The 21,493-nt window shown below is 43.2% G+C and overlaps 3 protein-coding genes across 3 annotated transcripts in view; 2 read left to right on the forward strand and 1 right to left on the reverse strand.

The window, feature by feature from the left end:
• Nucleotides 1-7,849, forward strand: part of T265_04537 (hypothetical protein) — a gene marked incomplete at both ends in the record, with an annotated part of 25,217 nt that extends 17,368 nt beyond the window's left edge. The window contains 3 exons of the mRNA XM_009169301.1: nucleotides 5,081-5,321; nucleotides 6,843-7,060; nucleotides 7,700-7,849. Of these exons, the coding sequence (XP_009167565.1) occupies nucleotides 5,081-5,321; nucleotides 6,843-7,060; nucleotides 7,700-7,829 (589 nt within the window). The remainder of the gene's footprint in view (nucleotides 1-5,080; nucleotides 5,322-6,842; nucleotides 7,061-7,699) is intronic.
• A 1,621-nt stretch (nucleotides 7,850-9,470) lies between these two features.
• T265_04538 (hypothetical protein) lies at nucleotides 9,471-15,026 on the forward strand (the record flags this gene model as incomplete). Its single annotated transcript, XM_009169302.1, has 2 exons — nucleotides 9,471-10,358; nucleotides 14,246-15,026. The coding sequence occupies 2 exons, from the start codon at nucleotides 9,523-9,525 to the stop codon at nucleotides 14,505-14,507; spliced, it is 1,098 nt and encodes a 365-aa protein (XP_009167566.1).
• Nucleotides 15,027-19,138: 4,112 nt separating this feature from the next.
• Nucleotides 19,139-21,493, reverse strand: part of T265_13531 (hypothetical protein) — a gene marked incomplete at both ends in the record, with an annotated part of 28,966 nt that continues 26,611 nt past the window's right edge. Inside the window, one exon of the mRNA XM_009169329.1 lies at nucleotides 19,139-19,258. Coding sequence (XP_009167593.1) covers nucleotides 19,139-19,258 — 120 coding nt within the window. The remainder of the gene's footprint in view (nucleotides 19,259-21,493) is intronic.

Here is a 21,493-nt window from a genome sequence, read left to right on the forward strand (position 1 = left end):
TTGGTGTGCTTCTTACCAGATCAGTCGGAGGACGTTCAAGAACTTTACACATCTTCCGTGAACTGAACCCGGCATGTAGATTTTCCCAGACCGATAACATAGTGTGGCTGGAGAACTGGTTAGCCACCTGATAAACTAAGTAAACAGGGACTTCCGACACTGATGAACTACCTGTTGATAAAATCCATGCAAAGTGTAAAGGGCTGCTACAAGACTAGGTGGGATCAAATCCACACCTCATGCTTTCAGGTGAGTCAATCGAAGTGGTAGATAAATTTGTTTGCTTGGACAGCTGTATACGTTCCGGTGGAGCGGCTGGAGATGAGATTATTTCTCGAATCGAATGGACCAGGGAAGCTTTAGCCAATCTCTGACATTTATGGCGCCGACGTGACGTGAGCTTGTCTATCAAGGGAAGAGTTTACACGGCGATGGTGCGATCCATACTGCTTTGTGGCCTCTACGCGCAGAGGAAATGCGGAAGATGACAGTGTTTGGTCATTGGTGTCTTCGCAGCATTGGTCAGGGCCGGTGGCAACATCGGATTAGTAACGCTGAAGTACGCCAGATGGTCTTCGGAAAAAGGAACTCTCCCACGATAGATGAATTACTCACGCTTCATAGGTTGCGCTGGTTAGGTCGTGTACTGCGCATGCCAGAAGATCGTCTGCCTCACAGAGCTCTTTTCTCCCAGCCGTCTGCTGAGTGGAAGCGACCGATATGTGGACAATGCAGGACCTGGCAACGAAGTACAAAAACACTTGCTAGTAAACTTAGTCGGGTGGGCAACTGCCACTTTCCTGGATGCGGGCCCTGGGACTCAAATCACCAGTGGTTAATGATATTGGTGGTAGTGGCCCAATTGCGCAGTCAGTGGTGCTCGCACATCAAAGCTATCGCCTTCAATGCGTAGCTACCCAATTTCCGAACAAACTAAACATGCCTTCGCCTCCAAGGCTTGGTTCTATGTGCCTTTTTCCCGTTTTTCGGTGATCGGAACTTTAGCAACTGGATCTAGCCTATAACACACGGTTTACAGCTGATAAATCGAAATTGAATTGACTGTGACTTCTCAAATCGGCCAGTTGTCTTCTGAACGTTTATTGAACGTTTATTGTTGCCACCTTTCTCCTTTTTTACTCCGGCTTCCTACAACGTACCTCATCCAAGCCTATAAGGACAAGGCCAAATCAGCCTTTGTGAAACGAAAGCCAGGTAGCCTCTCGTTTTTAGGTACCGCAAAACTTTCTACCGGTACGTTTTGCCCTTCTTTTCCTCATATCATCCGACGCTGACATGATCCAATCATTCCCTAATGGAAAACAATAGTTTTAATCAATCTGTCATGTCCGTCACTGCCTCCCAGTTCCAGCTAATCTAAAAACCCTTACCTTTTCTCAAAAATCCACCGAGTCCTACATTCCCTTTGTAATTTCAAGCCTCCATAATCGGACGTCATCCCTTCGGTTTTTCTGAGAAATTTGTGCTTGAACCTGTAAATATGGCTGCCGTGTCGTTAGATTATTTCTTCATCCTGTTTTCTCTGGGTTCTCAGACAAGGTGACACATTCCATTCAAATAATTATCCGACCTCTGCGCTGCAAGAATTAATGAAATTTATCGTCACTAAACCACGGCTGATAATCCTGGAGCACTGGTAGCGCGTCACTGATCACCACTCTGAATTTCGAAAAAGCAGATCGACCTGCATCTTGCTGTCTTCTGTCTCTTCTATGCCATCTAGTTTTCTATTGTAGACTCATTTGGTGAAGCTGGTGCTATCCGATAGAACTTATCCAAGCCTTTAGTTCGCGTTCCGCCAACCCAATTTTCTGCTTTACGAAAGAAACTTGTCGTTTGTATTGGCATTTTTTCGGACGGTCAGTGGCCCTGTCCGTCGACGATGAGCTCTGTAACTCAACGGTCGTCAATGTAGGAGTTCCATACTTCTCCCGACTCTTCTTTTACACTATGTCAATGATTTCCTCCCCTCATTAACCCGTACATTCTCACATGACAATTTCCCTACCTTTCGCATCGGCTGACAAGCAGCCAGTATTCTCAGGGTCGTAGCGTCTCTAGTGTCAGCGTCAACACCGATGTCGCTAAGGTTATGAATTGCGAACTAAGAACAAAGGGAACTTAAACCTGACCCTCGTTTAGTTGCTTTTATTTGACTCAGTCATTTCGTTACCTAGTGTATCCATCCTGGGTCTGTCTTTCTCTGTTGGGCTTTTTCCAATTCGTTTTCCGTCTCTCAAAATTACCTTTCAGATTCTATCGGTTTTCTGTTCGACGCCTAATCAGACGCCACGTAAAACTAGGTGTCCTCGTGTACATGGGTGTGTAGAAGGAGGACGGAATGAATGTATAGTAAATGTTGGAACTATCCGCAGGTTGTTCCACTTGATTCATTTAACACATCCTCAGAATTCTGTTCCAGGGTCCAGGATATCATATCCGAAGAAGCCCTTTTGACCGCTGGTCGAAATTCTATTTAATGACAACTCCTTTGACCACCTACTGCATCTCGTCTGGACTGTCAGCCTTCGACAAAAACGATTGCGAGTACGGAAACCCCACAGCCTCAGAAGTATTCCACTGACTATTTCTATTTAAGCAGTACGGCAGTGAAGCATCAGTGCCAACACTGATGTTGCTGTCATTGATGATGATGCATTACCTTCCCGACATCCTTTGTACAACGACGTGTCGATTCCTTAATCAATGCCTGTATAATCAATTCGCATCTTTCGGAAGCCGTCCGAACTAATCTCCAAAAAGAGTACCCATAACGAATATGGTAACCTCACAAGTATCTGTTAAACCCGTATCGCAACAGGGATTCAGGCGTCACTGATTCTTCGTCGTTTTAGGGCGGCATGCGAAACCTCATGATTATACTCGGATTTTCATACTTCCGGGCATGTGAAGGTGTAGGCGGAGCTCTCCCATACTTTTACTTCAGAGTGGTGCCTAGCAAGAACGTCAACTCTCCTCTCACCTCCGTCAGTGATGAAATGATGAGGCAAACGCGACAGGGTCCACATCGCTCCAGATGCAGACGAAATCGTGCTTGTCTTTGAGAATAACGTCGAGGCGCAAGCTCTGTTATATGAACTAACCATCATAACACCACTTTCCGATATGTCGCTTGCACCAAGAAAGCGTGGAAACATGATTTGGAACGTGTAGTTTGAACGTACCTCGGGTTCACTGGTGTTTGTGGAAAATATAACATACCGCGGTGGCTGCAGTGGCTCTGACTGCGATGTGTCCGCTGAATTCAGTATAACGTTCCCGAATTACGTTTCGTCAATGAGTATATCGCTGGGTCCTGGGGGTCGCGTGTACCGGGTACAGTAAGGGCTGTGTTGTGTTTGTGAGTCAACTAGTCTGAAACGTCTTCAGGTATCGGATGGTGTCGATGAACTCATAACGAGTTAAATAGAAAGGGGATCTAAGGTTGCGCAGCAGTTATTTCATTTGCGAAAAAAATCCAGCACCATGAGTGCGGTGGCTTGGCATGCGTTACGCATTCCGAAGCATCATTTGCTGAGACTGGTAATAATCTTCGTGGATGCTTCAGAATGCTGCAATCTGTGAGTTGGGCAACGTGTGACTTGTAAAAGATGTGTAAAGAATACGAAGAGTTTAGTGTGATTGGCGTGATCCGTTTTCCAGGGTGGGTTCCCCGTAACCTTCCTTTTTCTTGGCTGAAGATGTTGCGAGAAATTGCGGCGTTCATGTTGTCATTTTCTTTCCGATAGAGCATTTGGACTTGTAGACACATCAGAGTAATTGTAGTAGACTAGCATCGGGCAACTTCCCCATCCAACTTTGTTTTTTTCTCACTTGGGGACTTGAAACATTGTGGTTGAAACTTCGTCGTTGTATGCGAGTGAGTCGTCCTTGTCAACTGTATTGATATCTGGTAATCAGGATGATGATTTGCTCTGTCCAGCTTTCATTAGTTTTAACAACCCGGACGCGCCTAACACCTCAGTGTCAAATTTTGCCTTCCTTCAACCCGCCTTGACATATCGCATCGAATGCTTTGGAAACCCGTCCACCTTGTCGACAGCCAGTCGGCAGTTGACAGCGCGAAATCTCTCTCCCATCGACCAGATGTGGTACTCTACCTTTTTTACTGCGGCGTTTTTGAGAGCTTACCCCTGATTTCCTCATTCTTAGTCATTTTTTGCTACTTCGCACATGTTTATAAAGGCAACTACCGCTTGTAAGCGAAGTTGTTGCGTATCTCAGGTGCCCTCCTCAAGGTGTCCCACTTACGACCCTGCCGCCCATCTTTCCCACCTCCAACCTTTATTTCTTCACCCCATAGTTTTACCGAAAGATAGCCCTCTGTGTCTTTATCATTTTCGTGTTCCAAATTTCTTTCCTTTGTAGGAGTCTCTCGAAGTCAGAGTTTATCGTTCCCTGTGAGGCTGCGGTTTTTGTACACTTTGAAGAAGAACGGTATCCTGATTGGTCAAGTATGCAGGAGAGCTGGGTGAAAATTTTAGAATGTAGACTTCACAATTGATGTTTGTCCAGAGTTGTATTAACTCATGCGGTATGGGCGAGCACATCCGCTTCCTTGTTTTCCGATGTAATAACGAGCGTCTTACCGTTTCATGACATGCGTCCCCAATGTTCGAAAAAGTTTGCTTAGTGAAATGGATTTCCGATGAGTCGGAAGATGTCACACAGCCTTCGGCTCATTTTTCCATCCTCGAAGGAGAGGGTTAAACGGTCATATGATAACTAGGGCTAGGTGAATGTCAAACTCGAATAACTCTGTTGCCTATTTTCTTCAATTGAATATGTGGTGCAGAGGCTGCCACACTGCTCATTAGGATAGATATTCAAGATATATTCAAGATATTCAAGATAGATATTCATGATATTCAAGTGTTCTTTTTTGTCCAAGTATGCTACATATATGGTCAGCAAGTGCTAACCAGTCGTATAGGCAGTGTACGGAGGCAGATTCTCTTTCAACTTTGCCTAGCACTTCAGTCTTATGGAGGAGCTATGCTCAGCTGTTTGCTCAGAATAAATGTGTAGTCATTATCAGTCTGATCCATAGACAACCACATTTTGTGTTTCTTTATTCTCAGCTGAACGCAGAAGTTTCATGGCTCCAGGTTTCTCGAACCGTTGCGGGAGGTTCTTCCGACGATCACAATCTGCATGAAATGTACACCAAACAATTTGTACCAAGTCTTTCGGCTGTTCGTCTCCGTCCTTTCGGCATGAAGCCTTGGAGCAGTTTGTTAGCTCCCGGGCAGTTGCGTCGCCCTGTTCACAGGACCACAGTGAGTTTTCGTAAACAATCCCTAATGTGGGAAGATCAAGCTGAGGTTCACCTTTTCCAATTTGGGAGCTGTAACTGTAGTTCGTCAGGTTTTCTTTTAATTTTATAAACCTTTTTACAAATAAGATGCTTTTTAGACAGACAAGGTCCACCCACTTAGCTTCAACCTCGTGAACCCCTTATGAATTCTGGTCAAGGATTATTCATCATCTGTGGCCAACCTCTGTTATGGTCAATGGAGGACGAAGTTGTATATATCGACTCAGACTTGGGGAAGCCTGGTATCTTAATAAGCTCTCTGTATTGTACACTCAAGGACAGCGCTCTCGCACCAACTTCAAGGCGAGGCTGTGTTGAGCACTAACGTTGAGAAGTCGCGTTGGGACTTAATTCGACTGTAGTTATAGCATGATACCCTTGTAATTCACATTTGGTGTGTCTGTTCGAAAAAGGTAGAGATCAACTTAAATTGGTTTTGCTTCACCGCCATTCAATATGCAACGCTGTGTTATGTACTCTAGCTAGGATTATATTCTATAGCTTTTCGATTGGATGTCCTGAATTTGCATACCGTAATTTTGGCACCAGATCGACGCAATTCAGACTGAAAATTGTTAACAGGAACATTCCTCTCAAGTTGTTTTGACAGATGAGCCCTTATAAAAAGCACCCATTGTCGTTTAAAACACCTGCTCAATGAGTCCTTGTGTGGAACGAGATGAGTTGGATACCTTTTTGTGTAGGTGCAAATTAAATGGGAAAAAAATGCCAGCAACAATTACTCGTTTAGTATCGACCGTGCGCTAATAATGGGCTCCTGGCAATGTTATGGAATATAGGTAGGTTTTTGGTCTGTTCGTCGAGCTTGGCAGTTGGATTGCAAATGTCTCACTACCTGTCGTGGTGACGTTATCAGTACGGGTTTGAGTGAGTCACCGAGTGGGCACTAACGATGTCACCTCGACTGGTGATGAAGCGTTTGCAATCCAGTTAGTTGCCAAGCTTGGCGGACAGACCAACAACCAGTATGGGTTCCCTCGAGAGCACTGAGTTGGTGAGGATTTGATGTTGTGACAGGAGTGATGTGAGTGGTCGTTGTGGACTCCTACGTTTTTGTAACATTAAGGGCGGGTTGTGTTTGAAGCTGACTGATTGGCGAGAGTTCTTTTCGGCCTACAAAACGGAGAGAAATCTATAGAAAGCTGAGTAGAATGACCATTGAAGCACAACGGGTCGGTCATCATCATCATCATCATCATCAACATCATCATCATCAACAACAGAGTAGCAACATCAGTGATAACACCGTATCTCATTAACGAACCATTGAGCAGAACCACTGAGCATAGTACGCAACTATCAAGGAATCAACGTAGGGATTAAGTAGTAGTTGAGCTACTTGAAAGCGGCCAACTCGCCTTGCGAGATTGCCGCGAGAATGAGTTTTTTGCCAATTTGTAGTTTCGGCATAAAAATTATCCTTTGCTATCTTGGTCTCATCACTGTGATTTCATTCTATCAGTCCACTGACAAGCTAATTGCATTGTCAGCTTTGGTATCCGTTGGTTGGGATTCTCTGAGTTTGGTGGATCTTCACTCGGGACGCTTACTCGCAACGCATCGATTGCCGAGTCATCCGACTGGAAAACCGATCGTCATCCCGTTTACCCATTCGAGCGACGTGACATCAGAGGCTGATCACTTTGTCAACAGCTTGATTGTGGTCCCTTGCGATGGAATGTAAGTTGCAGCTGTTTCACTCTCCCATTTGTTGCACCTGATTGAAGCGAATGATCAAGTTTCCTTCTCTGAATCTTTATCTTGAGAATTCTTTCCCGATACAAAAAAGTGCACCGAACTCTTACGCGCGTATTTAATAACGGATCTCAGGTGATGGTGTTCGGGAACCTCGTTCTCTTTGTTCGTGCTCTATCCCAAACATAGCCAACTGTACTGCACCATGCATCCTGTAGAATCGACTGACGACCGTTACGCTTTGGAAACACATATGGGTGAGATGGCCTAGTCAAGTGGCTAATCTTCATTGCTTCCGCGCATTTAGAAGCCCATAGCTATGTAGTGTTCTTTTGAACAGTGTAAATGAAGAAGATCGGTCTTAAAAAACGCCAATTCTGATCGGTTCCTTCAGGTAATACTTTGAATGAGGACAACTGCATCTAAAACTAACCCTTAGTACCTGCATCAAAATTCATGTTATTAAATCGATACAGTTTTAAAAATCTGTATGTTTTTCATCATTGCACTCTAAACCTGGTAATAATGCAAGAGTTGACAAGCCCAAGCATTGTTTCATTTCATTTACGCAAAAGCAGATTCTATTTATCGAGATTTGCAATGCATATTTTCCAACCTTTTCAGGCTGGTCGCCTTCGGAGTGACGGTGGAACTGCGGCTACAGACCCTAATTTTGGTATTGCTTTGTTTATTTGTATCATTTATATTTCTCAATCTGTTTTGTACATTGGACCCCGTCGACAGCGAATACTAATCATAGACAGATTGTAAATGCAAAATTTTTCCTTCTGTCTTCTTGTTGTTGAGTGGTGGTTTATCTGCTGCAACTGAATCTTGTGATATCAGATGAAAACGATCTTTATGGGATATTACTGTTTTGGACGGTTGTCGGAACCGCAGCAGATCCAGAACAATGGTCTTAGTGCAGTTATGGCGGCAAAGTTGAAATCAACATTTTAAGCTCGCAGAGTAACGCCTGGGGCGAGTGGTTAGAGCGCGAATTTACTGACCGACCTCTGCCACTCGACTTCCCCTGTCTAGGCTTGGGCGACCTGACAGTATCCCAGCCCTCGTGTTTCCTTCTGGTGGTACGGCAGCTAGGCATCGGCTACAGCTGAACGTAATTCTTCTTCAGAGTAACGCCTACTCTGAAGCTCAGCCACATGTAAATACAATAACGGACGAAGCGCATAAGTCAGCTACTGTTATAGCATGTCAGACTGTACCTTTGCAGCCACAGAGTGCGTGCTGTCGCACATAAAACAAGAGGCGCTTGGTAGGAGTTAGCAGAAAGCTGACTGGTCATTATGGTATTTTTTTATGCCCAGCATTAGCTCAGCTCTCCTCTGAACATCCTATCTTCCATCTTACCGACTCTCACCGGGTGGTCGCCGGTTACTCGCTGATGCACAGTGTTTGCAAAAGTCATTTTACCGCCTTGAGCGTGGAATACGCGATGCAATGGGTAGCACCAACAATTGCTGGTGGTTGATCAGAACACAGCCACTTAAATGTGGAAGTTAATAGGCTACCTCAGATCAAAAGTGACTCTGTTCATTTGATGGAGATATAGCTATGAAAATCCCGACCTGGAGAATAAAAAAAGATTGAGTTTAGTATCATAACAATTTCGATTAAATTGGTACGCGTCTTCGAAAAACTCCAGCGATTCGTTTTCAAGCAGGACCTCAGTTGCGAATCATCTCACGTCTCACATCGGAATTGAATTCGAAGAGAATATTGTATCAGAAATACGAGCTTGAGCGTAAGTTTTGGCTACCCAGAGGTTTTTACAGTCGACTTTCGGGCCAACCGCTTTCAATCCGATTGAGGGTGTGCGTCCCACCCATGGTCCGGGTTCGCCTGACTCATCAACTCTCTTGTATATTGTCGAAATGCAGCCTTCAGACGCAGAAGGGCCATACTTTCGAACTTTTTTCAAACTCTAAACGTACGTTCTTGATGGCACTATTAGACGAGGTCTCCGGTCGGGAAATATTTATTCAGGGTTTGGATCTTGTCCGTTAGTACTTGCTGTTTGGGTATTGACCGGATAATTTTTGGGCAAAATAATACAGTATGGATAAATTTTCACTTTAAAATACAAGTGCAACCGGTTAGGCGTTCTGTACCGCTGGATACGACGACCGTTAATTAGTTGCTGAGAAAACGGCGGATTAACTTTGCTGCTACGCGAACGGGCTCTTCCTACCTGTTGTAACAGAAATGACGAGATCCTGTCTCGTCTTGTCTCTGTCCATCTGTTTACTATACCACAATATCTCCTGTCGTTAGTATAGGGAGCAGTTGAATAAGAGTAGACTGAGGAGAAGTTGAAGTCAGCTGACTGGATGTTTCGTCCGAAATTGAATTGGTCGATCTAATCACGTGGCGTAATGTGCGTGCTTTCATAGAGTGTAACAGAAGGATTGCCTTGCTCATTAAGGATGGCGGACCCTGCACCAGTCCTGAGGCTCCATAAAATCCACTCTAGTATGTCTTTTGGGCATACAGACTATGTTCCTGAAGAGGAAACTAGGAACCTCTGTGCTAATTTCCCCGAACCGGACATCTTACAGCCATTCAAGGAGATAGCCACACGAGGGGATTTTCATGAAGATTCGTTCGACAACGCAGAAACAGTGGCGTGTGCCAGAGACAAAGCAGACCATTATTGTAAGGATCTTTCCTCGCATTCTTTATCACACCCCGACTATCGAAAACTATCATGGATCAGTGAACAAGGCGATAGCACCGAATCAGTTGCGGAAAGCCGGCGAGCAAAAACAATCAAAGTAGTTAGCCCAAGTTCTCAGTACACGAGAGGAATCCGCACCTCAGTGCCATCAGAGGTTGCGTCTTGGCAACTAGAAGCTCGATATCGACAGGGAAATACGATACCATTTTGTCTTAATCCAAATGCCGCATATCTGATACACCACTCATCAATTACTGGTCAACGAAAGCGTGTGGAGCAAGAATTGGGAACTTGTGTCGTCTACCTCAACGACCGAAACCACTTGAGGGCCCTTGAAAAACGTCTCCAAGTTCGGCTAGAAAGGATGAGTGACACGGCTCACAAAAATCGAGCTTTGGCTGAATATATTAAACTTAAAAGTGATTCAAGGGACGAGATAGAACGTATCTTGTCACCATTCAAAAAAGAAAACGAGAGTCCCGACCCTTGTGAGGGCATTTTATCACAAGAATTACAGATTCGTGAATATCCATCCGATTTCCACTCAGATGGAAGCCAAGCGGATGCGCCCAAAAAAACCGAAGAGTGAGTTTTGAAGGAGTATACTCGCACATTTTTTATTCGTTACTCATCGCTGCCTGCTAAATAGTACCAATTGCTCCATAGGGCACGGGCAATCCTCAGCACTTAGTCATTCATACAGTGGTGGCTAGAACATGCTCGAAAGTCTGAAGTGAGTTGATTGGACCTTGCACACAGCGATCATGCAAGGTTCAAGGTTCAAAACCGCTACTGGTTTTTCTATGGCTAGGGTTTTTCAAAGTGGACTTCGTGGTTATGCACTGGAAAGGCACTGCAGTTGAATAGTGTCTTCTTATGCTTGTATCTGCTAAAGTGGTCACTTCGTTTTGAGTTTTACAGCATGATTGCCGTGTCTCGTCATGAAATGTACAAACCAGAAGAACATGGTATGAGTAAGTTTGCCCATACATACAACTAGGTTAGGACATTTGACGAGTGTAAGAGATCTAAGGCGCTTTTGCTAATGGAAATGCCAACTGAAATTACTTCAAGGAAAGGTTCTCAACTTCCTGTCCGGCAATATCGGCCAAAATACTATTTACACAACCAGACAGGACCCAGATTCAGTTATGTGGGGCGCAGAAACCCATTCGGAATGCTCTTCCAGGCAAGTCAAACGATTCTCGATAGTCCGTGAGGAAGTGCTGGAGGGAAGCAATATGCATATCCTTTTTTATCTTCTTGGGAACGTCTAAGCCATTTGAACTTGATAGTTTTGAAAACAAGGAGGGAAGAGGAAAAATAACCCAAAACCTTTGGTACAATTAACGTTTCCAGAACAGTCAACTATTGGTTTGTCCACTGTAGCTATTTTATTAGTTGTGGACTTTTCCAAAAAGCTTACTGCTTTCGTTTCTCCTAATCGGTGGTCTCAGTGAGGGGTTATATAGAAAATTAATTCAAAAGTTGAAAATAAACACTTGGTTTTGAGTGAAATTGGTTTATTTTTGCCCATGGGATAAGGCCCATTTCTCTAATAAGGTATTTTGAGCACACTTATACGAACAGCATCCACAGTTGAGAATCCAAAATGTAGTTGATATCGACCGTGTTGAGTCGTTTGTGTTTCAAAACAGCTGGCAACTGAAATTTTGTTCGTCATTTTATAATACGACTAGCGAGGTTGATACCAACAGATATACTGAAGACTAGCTACTGGGGTTTAATGAAATGCCAGCCGTCACAAATAGGTTCGGATAAATAATCGAATGAATAAATAACTCAAGCAAAGCACTGGTATTAGTTTGGTTGATTGATCATTCTCACTGCCCAATCTTCCTTCTGTCAGGTTGCAGTCATTCTGTCGGATGTAAATTTTACAAGTTCATCGAATTCCCACAACCAACTGATTATTCTCTAAAACCAGTCATTAACACGTGAATAGGTTAGGCTACCACATACCACATTATGAATGGCACCTAAGAATTAGTACAGGGGAGGTGGAACTTACTCCATATGTTGTTCATTCCGTTGTGATGTAAAGCTCATCAGTTATAGAGAAGAAGGCCACACTTCTAGTGTGTATTTTCGAGCATTTTTCGGTTACACAAACTAGGGTAAAAAGATTTAAACAGTTTAAGGGAGACGTTTTTGGGTTGGTCTGTGTCAGTGATTCACTTCCGGACTCCCTGTGTGGAAACATTTGGAGCTGTGAATTTTCGTTAAAAGTAAAAAAGTAATTGTTCAGCTGTAATACCCTATCGGTGCATATCTGCCATGCTGCCCGAAGGAAAGATGAGGGCTGGGTTACTGCCAAGATGCAAAACTACTGCAAGCATACAAAAATACTTTGCCGCTCTTCTCTCTGTTCTCTAGTGTTATTCTGTTACGAACATCCTCCCCGAACTTGTTAATTCACTTCTTAATGATGGCAAATAAATTTAATTCGGGATTGCTCAACTCCAGTTCTGTAGATTTGCTAGGATTCCAAATTATAACACGCTTATTGAATTTGTTTGTTGCAGAAGAGCGAGTATGAAGTCACAGATATCAGATATCAGACTATAGACGTTTGCATGGGTGATTTCCTCGGCGATTGTCTGAGCCGACTTAGTGTAGCCTCCCTTAAGTTCTGACGGATGGGCCATACTGTTGACACTAGAATAATCACGTCATTTTTGACAGAATACCGTTGTGAACTGTTTGTAAGATTAATACCAGTGTACAAAGTAAGTTTCAAGGCTTTTCTCCTTGGTGTGTCGTAATATGACCAGTATAATGTTGAATACACACCCGACCGTTGGGCCTTCAGATTGATTTCCGGAAAATTTCCTGTTGTGACCAGCTTCGATCAACCGTTACCTCTATAAGATTTTTCAGACCCATATTTTTAGCAAAATCCTCTGTGCAAGGTGGCCGGGGTAGCTTATCTTCTGTCACACACATTAGCCCGGCGTATAAAGGAGTTAACTGTAGATAAGATTTTGTGAATGAGTACTAGCAGACCTTAGTAAATGAACATGGCGCTGGTTATGCAGTAAGACACTAGTATGTTGGATATATGAACATGAGGCTGTTAGTCTGCAGTTTCGGGACAGTTTTCAGTGACGATATAGTTAATATTACCGCCGCTGTTCTGGGGCGCAACAGGGAAGAACGGTTTTTACACTGTCAACATAAAAAATGAGGATGTTCAGCGCGCTGCGTGGTTGATTATTGCAATGGTCCGTTTGCCGTTTCACCAGGCATACTAAGTCACTTCAAGAAATTTTTCTATGTATGCGGTTAGCACTCAGTGTTTCTATCTACTCATGACACTGTCTGCTCTTCTATAAGTGGTGAAATTGTGAGCATCAGCCTTGATTAATCAGAGCAATGTGGACCATTCGCACATAGAAGAAGCTGTACTTCGTCCGGTAAATAGAATTCGGTTTGCTGGCTCAGCACTTGATATTCCCTGTAAAAAGAGTTCTTGCTCAGACATTTCGTTAAATTGGACCACAAACATAGCTTCATGCAAAGTTGGTTTCGACGAGGGACTCAACTGCATCCAGCAGAAGAAAATAATCATAACTGAGAGATTCAGGTATATTTTGTCTCTCGTTAAACTGGAATTCGTATGAAATGAATTTGCCGGATAGATATACTGCTGATGAACCTTGCTCTTGGCGTACTTTGAAAATAACACGAGATAAGTAATATCACATCATCACCACACAATCTTTGTACCATCTGGTCACTTGTATTGTTTAATTACTTTTCATCCACTACACCACATGCCTCAGCTATGAACTCACGGTGAAACTGATGAACTGAGGAATCACTGCTTAAATTAATGGCCGGTTAGTGTAAAGTAAAGCAAATTTCGAACCGTCCAGGATGGTACTAGGTTTCGGCTTGATGGTCTACCTAGTTTGAGTGATTCGGTCTAAAACGTTAAACCGTGAATGGTCCATGAGATCTTACTTAATCTCACTATAAATTTCGATGTCGGTTGGAAAAATGTGACTGTGACGACAATATTTCTGAAAGTTGAGGCGGGAGTGTATGTGGGGAATTTCTCTTTCACAATCGTTCAGTCGAAGTGCGCGCCTCTCTTCCACCCTGTTTTTCCAATCTCATCCAAGTTTCAAAATTAGAAATAGCATCCATTTGTCTAAACATTCATGATTCCACGTGGTTATGGATTATTCACACGCTTTTAAGTTCTACGCTTTGGTGTGCTTTTTAATTATTCACTCATTATCTGATGTTGTTAACCGATTCATTGTTCATTCTTCTTAAACGGGTTCTTACATGGTTCCTCCTTTCCCATGTAAACCAATTTTATTAGTTATAAAAGGGTGGGAAACTTGAAAATCCGTGAAACAGAATCGCACACTTTTGGTGAATGACCTTTTTACCTTCGAAGAACATTCGGGTCTGCTTACATCTCTTCTTTGAATCTGCAGACAACCGGAACAAGAACAAGTGACAGAGGGTGAAACGGTGACAGCATCTGAAGAAGAACAACAGGCAAAGCCTGTCACTTCACCAACAGTCAGTGTGCCTCGAACGGAACCCCTGTTCCTCAAGCTAGACAGCACAGAAGCTCTTCTCAGCTCCACCTGTAGCATGACCACTCTCTACGATAACGCGGAAAAATCGGTGAAATCAAAGCATATGCTTGACAAACGTGGCCTCAAATATACCAATTTATCCTGGGAGAGATAGTAAGGAGATTTTGTCTAGGTGCGATTATCACGACCACTGCACCATTGATCAGGGTTTAGGTATTCACCAAGAATCCCTTCCTGTTTTTCATACATCCGCTCCTTTTTAACCGAACAGGTCCACATTTAGATATTTGCAGCGTATTTGGACACAACGAGCAACAGAGGGAGAGAGAGGGAAATAAATAGAAAACTTCTGCGACTGTTATTCGTCCAGGCACATGCTCACGTGATGTTTTTAGAAACATCCTTTTTCACCGTCTCATTTTACTCAACCTACTTTGGGTGTGCTTGCACAAACATCACACCAGTGAATTCCTACACATAGGAGTGTAGGATAGATGGAGATTTCCAAACAGAGATCCATCGTATTTGTTAGCCAACAGACAGAAACAAAACAGTGTTTTCAGGATGTGAAAAAGAACAAGCTGTAAAACCAACACAAAGCTGCTTTCCTGCATGAAGCCGATGCAGCAGCTGATCAATAAGACCTTGTTTTACACGAAAATGTGAGGAAATTATTTTTTTAAAAATTTTGTGTTCTTTGTGTATTTGGGCTACGATTTTTAACATGGAGTGAACCCGTGAAGTTCAGTAGGTAAAATCTGTTTTAACAACCGGGTTTTCAGCCGCTATAAGCGTTTTAAGATTTACTGCGACCTCCACGTTGACGCGTTGTCCGGTAGTTCTTGCGTTCTTGCATTTCTCTGGGTGAGTAAATAATCCAGCAATAAGGATATTAACCTCAACAACATGTGTGATGAAGCGCGCAGTCAGTGTTTGGACCTGGTTGAACTCAGCCTAATTTGTCGACAATTTAGTGTTTCCTCAGACATTTGAATAATTGACTTGCCTTTTCTTGGAACAATCCACTTGATAACCGATGATGAGCTTAAGTTTTTAGTTTGTGACTGAACACGTATAGTTAAGGTTTGCTTGCATTAAACTTGCATTGAAACCAGATGGATTTGAGTTAAGGGCGAATTCAGGAATGGGTTACCAGACTGTTCGCTTGACCATTTCGCTGTCCTCTGTTTATCATATGTGTTGATTGACTTATTAGCCAGAACTGGTAATCTGAATTTATTTCCATCATAAAAACTCCAGTGACGGGTGCCTAGCATTTACAAACATTTTAAGAGCCCCTGTTTGTCTAATGTCTAATGAGCGAGCTGGACAAGGGATCCTCAATACATCTTTGACTTTAAAGGGATACTTAGCTGCTAACTGGCGGATCTTTCCATTTAACACCGAGGACATTGCAAGTGGGCCGATTCGGATGCTAACGCATTGTTGGTGCTTTGTTTTTGACAACACATGTGAAGACGATCATGAAATTAACCAAGGTAATTCGCCTCAAGCCGATCATGTCGGTGATCGTAACTAACCATCAGCTAATCCGAAATACGATGCTTGTGTTCGCAGAACTAGCACGAGTAGTTTTGTTTCATTCTAGTCTCATCTTGCCCCGATTTTTGTGAGTCGAGTTTCATCTGCATGCTAATCAACGACCAAACTGTCCACTATTCACCCTAGATTTATGGGCCTTTTTATAAATGTATCCGTGATAAAACCCGACCCATTGGAGAGAACCACCACCGGCATCTCAATCAGGCACCACATATGGGAGGATTTAGAGTAATAGAGAAATCCAGTTAGTTAATCCGATTCGTCAATGTAGGACATTGTCAAGCAACTGCAGCTGACTAAATCAAATCCATCGGAAGAATGAATGCGCCTGGGGAACTTTGAGTTCGGCGGGGTACAAAGATCACGGCGATGTGCAACATCAAATGCAAGAGGCCTGCTAATGGTCCCCGTGTGCTCACAAAAGATAAGCTGCGATTTTCGGCGCAGCTGAGTTAGAAAGCGTCGGAGTAAGGAAATTAAGTGGGACTTTCGACTTTCATCTGTGGTTAGCTCGTGAGACGCCAGTCCCCTTATTAGATCCGCAGCCAACTGTTCTGAACTGACGTGGAAAACATATCCACCGATAAAGTAAGTTCATGCAAAAAAGTCTACGTAGTACTGATTGTTGATCACGTGGCAGGTGATCCGTTTGCCGAGCTTCGCAATCAGCTTGCAAACTTCTGATCACAGTGTGTGAAGACATCATAAGGGTTCACACCCTAGCTACTAGCAGTTCGATGTACTGGTAAGACTGCAGTCATGGTGTACCTGGCGATTCGTACAACGTGGACGAAATAGATCTTTTTTGAGCGGAACTGTCGTGCTGTATGACGAATAACGTCGCAGAAATGGCGTCCCTATCGTGAATGTCTGAAGATATGCGTCCATGAAATGTAGGCCTGATAGTAAGGATAATGCAAATATAATGAATCTGAGCTGTTTAAAAGTCATTAAACAGCAAACCTGGATCATTTAAATAGTAAGGTAGACGGAGTAGTACATGTGGCACTGAGTATCTCCCCACTCTGCGTATTGGTTTGTTAATTCTCACTGTAAAGTTGGAAAAGTGGGAATGAAAGGACGGGACGACCTTCGTGGCAAGGTGAATGACGGGTACAGATGAAATTATAATGAGGTCAAGTGAGATTCAATGCCGACATACTTGTTGATCAACCCAACACATAAGCTTACTTAAACACTGGTGTCGGGGTTATGTGGAGTTCCCAACGCCCTGATGTGTTAGCTGTGGCCTCCTTCCGCCTCGGTGCAATTTTCCTGGTGGAATCTAATGTATATTTCTCGCCACTCTGCCGACATACGATGTAGATGTTCACCATTTTGCACTAACTACCTTGTGGGATATGATACATTCTAGCCATTGTAGGGAGTGTTCTTTCTTCCTCGTCTGTCAGCGACAATACTGCGAAGTAGGGAGGAACAGGGCGCATTTAGATTGGAAAATCGTTCTTCTATGAGATTATACTTGGCCAGTCCAAAAAACCTTAGCCACCCAAATGGTATCCTCTCTTGGAATAAGAAGAGAGTATTTTCTCTACTGCAATTTACTATGGGTTTACTGTTCTGAGGTGGTTGCACAGAAATAATCCAAGTGTTACCACTGTGACTAAATGCGGTAACTTGATATAAGTTGCTCGCTTACTCATTGTCCTTTAGATCATAGACGAGTCTGCAAGCTGCAATAATCGGAGGATTCATATCAGCAATTCTCAGTATACCGATGATCGTGACGCTATTCACGATTAACTCATTGAGCGAGAAGACTGTTCGCCTTTCTGAGGCATCACACTCGGGTGAGTTCATATTGCTTGCGTGGGAAGGAATTCAGGGCCGGGCCGTTTAGCTTACTTCACTACCTCTTTGGGTCCTGCTGTCGACCATTCCACAGCAGCACCTTTGGACATGAAACTGTCTTTTTCGAACCACCAATACACTCATTGCGAGTTTGAAGCTGTCAGTAGTTTCTTCAGACGATCAGTTAGTCCAGCCAATCACAATCTTTGATTTCAGACAGTAACTGACCTTCTAATTATGAAGGTGATTGTGTTTAATCTCGGTCTAACTCAGAGAAAAGGGGTCAAGGTAATCCTTGGAAACCCGTTCCTTGTGAGTACCGGAATGCCATTTGGTCATAACTCCTTGCACGGCAGTTTTTGCCCTGTGCATTTTACGCGTGCTATAGTGGGTCAGGCGGAGTGCACTTAATGATAACGAAACATGGTCTTGACCTAAGAATATGAGATATGTCATGCGCCGTTAAGCGTTTACTCTGGCTGACGGAGGGGGGAGGGGAGGAGCTGAGGCATGCTTCGAGGTCCCGGTTCGAAGTTCAAACTCTTTATTCAAAGACTCTTCAGGTTAAATGGCCACCGAACCCAGTGTGCACAACACATGAAGTGCAATCTTTCTCTTCATGGATCAGCATTTCCTTCTAAATTCTTTGAAAAGATTACAACTGAAGAATAGCCTGGTGATGAGGGTAAAAGCTGGATAGTTGTATCTGAAGGACAGTTTACCCGACCCGGACCACTTCTCCAGGACCGACCACTTCTGGTTTGTGATTGTGACTTAAAAACTTTCAGCCTATAGACTTTTACTTATCAGGACCTCCGTAGGAATCATAAAGAGCTGGGAAGATTTCCCGAGTCACTTTTGCCCAACCAAATGAAAGCTTGCTTTACTTTTAAGTGTCTTGTGCTAAAAAGTTAGTAGCAGAAGATGAATACGCCGAATGGTTCCGGTTTTTAACAGAAAATGTGTTTGTGCCTAAATTTTATTGTCATCTATTACTCTCCACATTCTGAAAGAAAAGAAAAAAACTGATAACAATTCACAGTGTAATAGATTTTGTACAGTTAAGATGTTCAGAGCTTGAATTATGATAGAAGTTTGTTGGAGATTTCTTTAGAAAATTAAATGAAACAGGTCCTTTTGAGGAATGGTACTTAAGACTGATATAATTACTCAAAGGGAAGTATGTCATGGAGAGAAGTTTTGTACATGCCTGGTGAAATGTCGAGGTCACACCAAACCACGGAGTGGCTAGTGAGGTCGGAGAATGGTTGGAACAACCCAGAAAGAAAGAAGGGCATTGATAATATGTATGAAAGAGCGGTCCAAAAATCTACCCAGTCAAATGGAATGAAGTAACTCAATCGAATTAGATAAATGCTTTTGAATAATAATAATAATACTACAAAATCACAACATAATTTGAGGTGATCTTTGATGGCGGGGTGTGCCGTTGCATGAAGAGAAAATGATAAGCAAGTATACAAAATACTGTTCACTGCAACCGGAGACAGGACATTTCATGTGTGTTACCTGGAGGGAGAAAAAGTAGAGAGTTATGCATGATGATGCGGTTCTAGCAAATGAAATCTGGTGAGTGCAGTCACTGCATATTGCTTCCTACGTGCCCATGAGATGGAGAATTGTGTTGATCATCGACTTGATCATCTCATGGCTTTCTTGAGGATAGCCAAGGTAAGTGCAAACCAGACGAGATGCAGGAAAAACCCTACCTGATTGTCAAACTCGAATTTTGAAATGAATATGAAATCTGGGATTTTCCTTAGCAGTTTGAAGAGAGGAAATAATACACGTTGCCTACCAACACACTGTGCCTAGCCTTCAGCTGTCAAGATGCTATACCGTGTAGTGAAAAAGCGACAATTGTGGTTTGGAACAGCTGATCCTAGGTTTCAGTGTCCCACGGTATAATCTCCCCGTTTTCATCCAAAATGGTCGCCAGCGCACAGCTGTTTGACTTGTCATTCCAATATTTATGGTTGTAAGCAATGAAATACCAATTTTCCTCCCTGATTTAATCAGTGGTGATAAAGGAACAGAAACAATGTTGTTTCGAACATTGATAATAAACAATAAGTTTTCGGTGATGATTTCACTTTCGTGTTGATTCCAACTTTGCTTATCCTGCATGTGCGCCTGCGCTGTTCCGTCTGAGGATCTTGTGTAGTCTATAGTCTGTATCAACTCCATGAAAATTTCACCACTTTCTCAAAGCTTTTGACCACTTTTATTTAAATTCACCATGACTTATTGAGTCAACTTAATCCAGTGCATTCTCTATCCTAAAGATAGACAGCCACCAGTCCAACTGTCGTCTCCGTCACATTCGACTCGCTTGGAAGGGCTGATCACTTCACGTGTGAGTCACGTGTGCTAGACAAACGCCCAGGTGCCATCAGCAATAGCTAGCGAATCCAGTTCAACGGGTTCGTTGATCAGAGCCAAGGCTTTAGACACGGGATCAGGTCTCGGAGTACAGACTAAGGTTGAAAAAATGGGCCCATAACTCATTTAGTCCGCTGTGAAAAGTGCGATTCGCCAGGCCTATCACACACTTCCCACACTCATTCATATGAATGATATGATCCACTGGGTGTGAGAATACATAAATGGCGTGGGCCACAAGAAGGACGATGAGTATTCGGAGCTTACATAGACTTGTATCACAGCGTAGCAGTTGTCACGGCCGGACCGTGCAGTAGGGTGGACTGAAGAGGCTGAGAAAATGGGTTACGAAGTAAATATGGCTTTTTTGTGATAGGCTTATTGGAGTGTGAAGCGTTTTCAAAGCATACTGACCGACTGGTGAGTCCGTTTTCATTCCTACTTTGCATTTCTCCGAGATTCGAGCCTCTGCTTGTTGATCTGCTTATGGTAGATATTGTGTAAATAAGTCCCTTGATTTTGATCCTATGGGGTCCGCCATTGTAATCAGTGCTTAATCTGATCTCATCCAACTTGGGTACGTACGATGAGATGCAAAGTGATTGGCCCCACGATGTAAATCGAATGTGACAGGGATGGTCGCGGGGCCGGCAGTGGTCAGTTTCCCCGGTTGTCTCCAGAGATGGAAAATTCATTGAAATCAGCTGACTTACCACGTTGTGACGAAATTATATGGGACAGTGGCGAAGGTCATCTGTGCGATGAATTATCGTATAGTTTTTAAGGTCCGACAGATGTGTGTACCACGCTAAGACGGTCGTCGTGAGACCATAACGTATGTGTACCATATCAAGATAATCATGTCTGAAAGTGTTATTAGATGAAGATCAAGTTTTTATAAGCTTGATCAACGCTGTTTTAGTCAGAAGTCCCCTGTCAATTCGTGTAATTGGTAAGGTATTAGGGAGCGTCAAGATATTTTACGACACGTCATATCTTCCAAGAAGAAGCCACCATAATTTCAAACCTTCGCGGTTGAGTTGCCGAGCTTCCGAGCAGACAACTAACTGAGAAGCCTGAAATTCAGTTATGATAGACATTCGACTTTTTCACCCCTGCAATCTGACATTAAATTCATGTCTTACGAAGGCCAGTTGCTAGTTGCTTCCTCCAAACAGCTTCCCGTGCATTTCTGATGAGTTCAGCTGTCAAAGATCTGGCAGGTGTCACAACAGGGGACAGAAATATATGTCGGAATGCTGATGAATATGAGAAGTCCTCCTTTACCCTCAAAATCAATTCACTAAACGTGGAGATCACAGAAGCGATAGCCATATTCCTAAGGTGTTTGACTGGTACTTT

This window comes from Opisthorchis viverrini (assembly GCF_000715545.1).
Source record: "Opisthorchis viverrini unplaced genomic scaffold opera_v5_75, whole genome shotgun sequence".
Taxonomy (NCBI): domain Eukaryota; kingdom Metazoa; phylum Platyhelminthes; class Trematoda; order Opisthorchiida; family Opisthorchiidae; genus Opisthorchis; species Opisthorchis viverrini.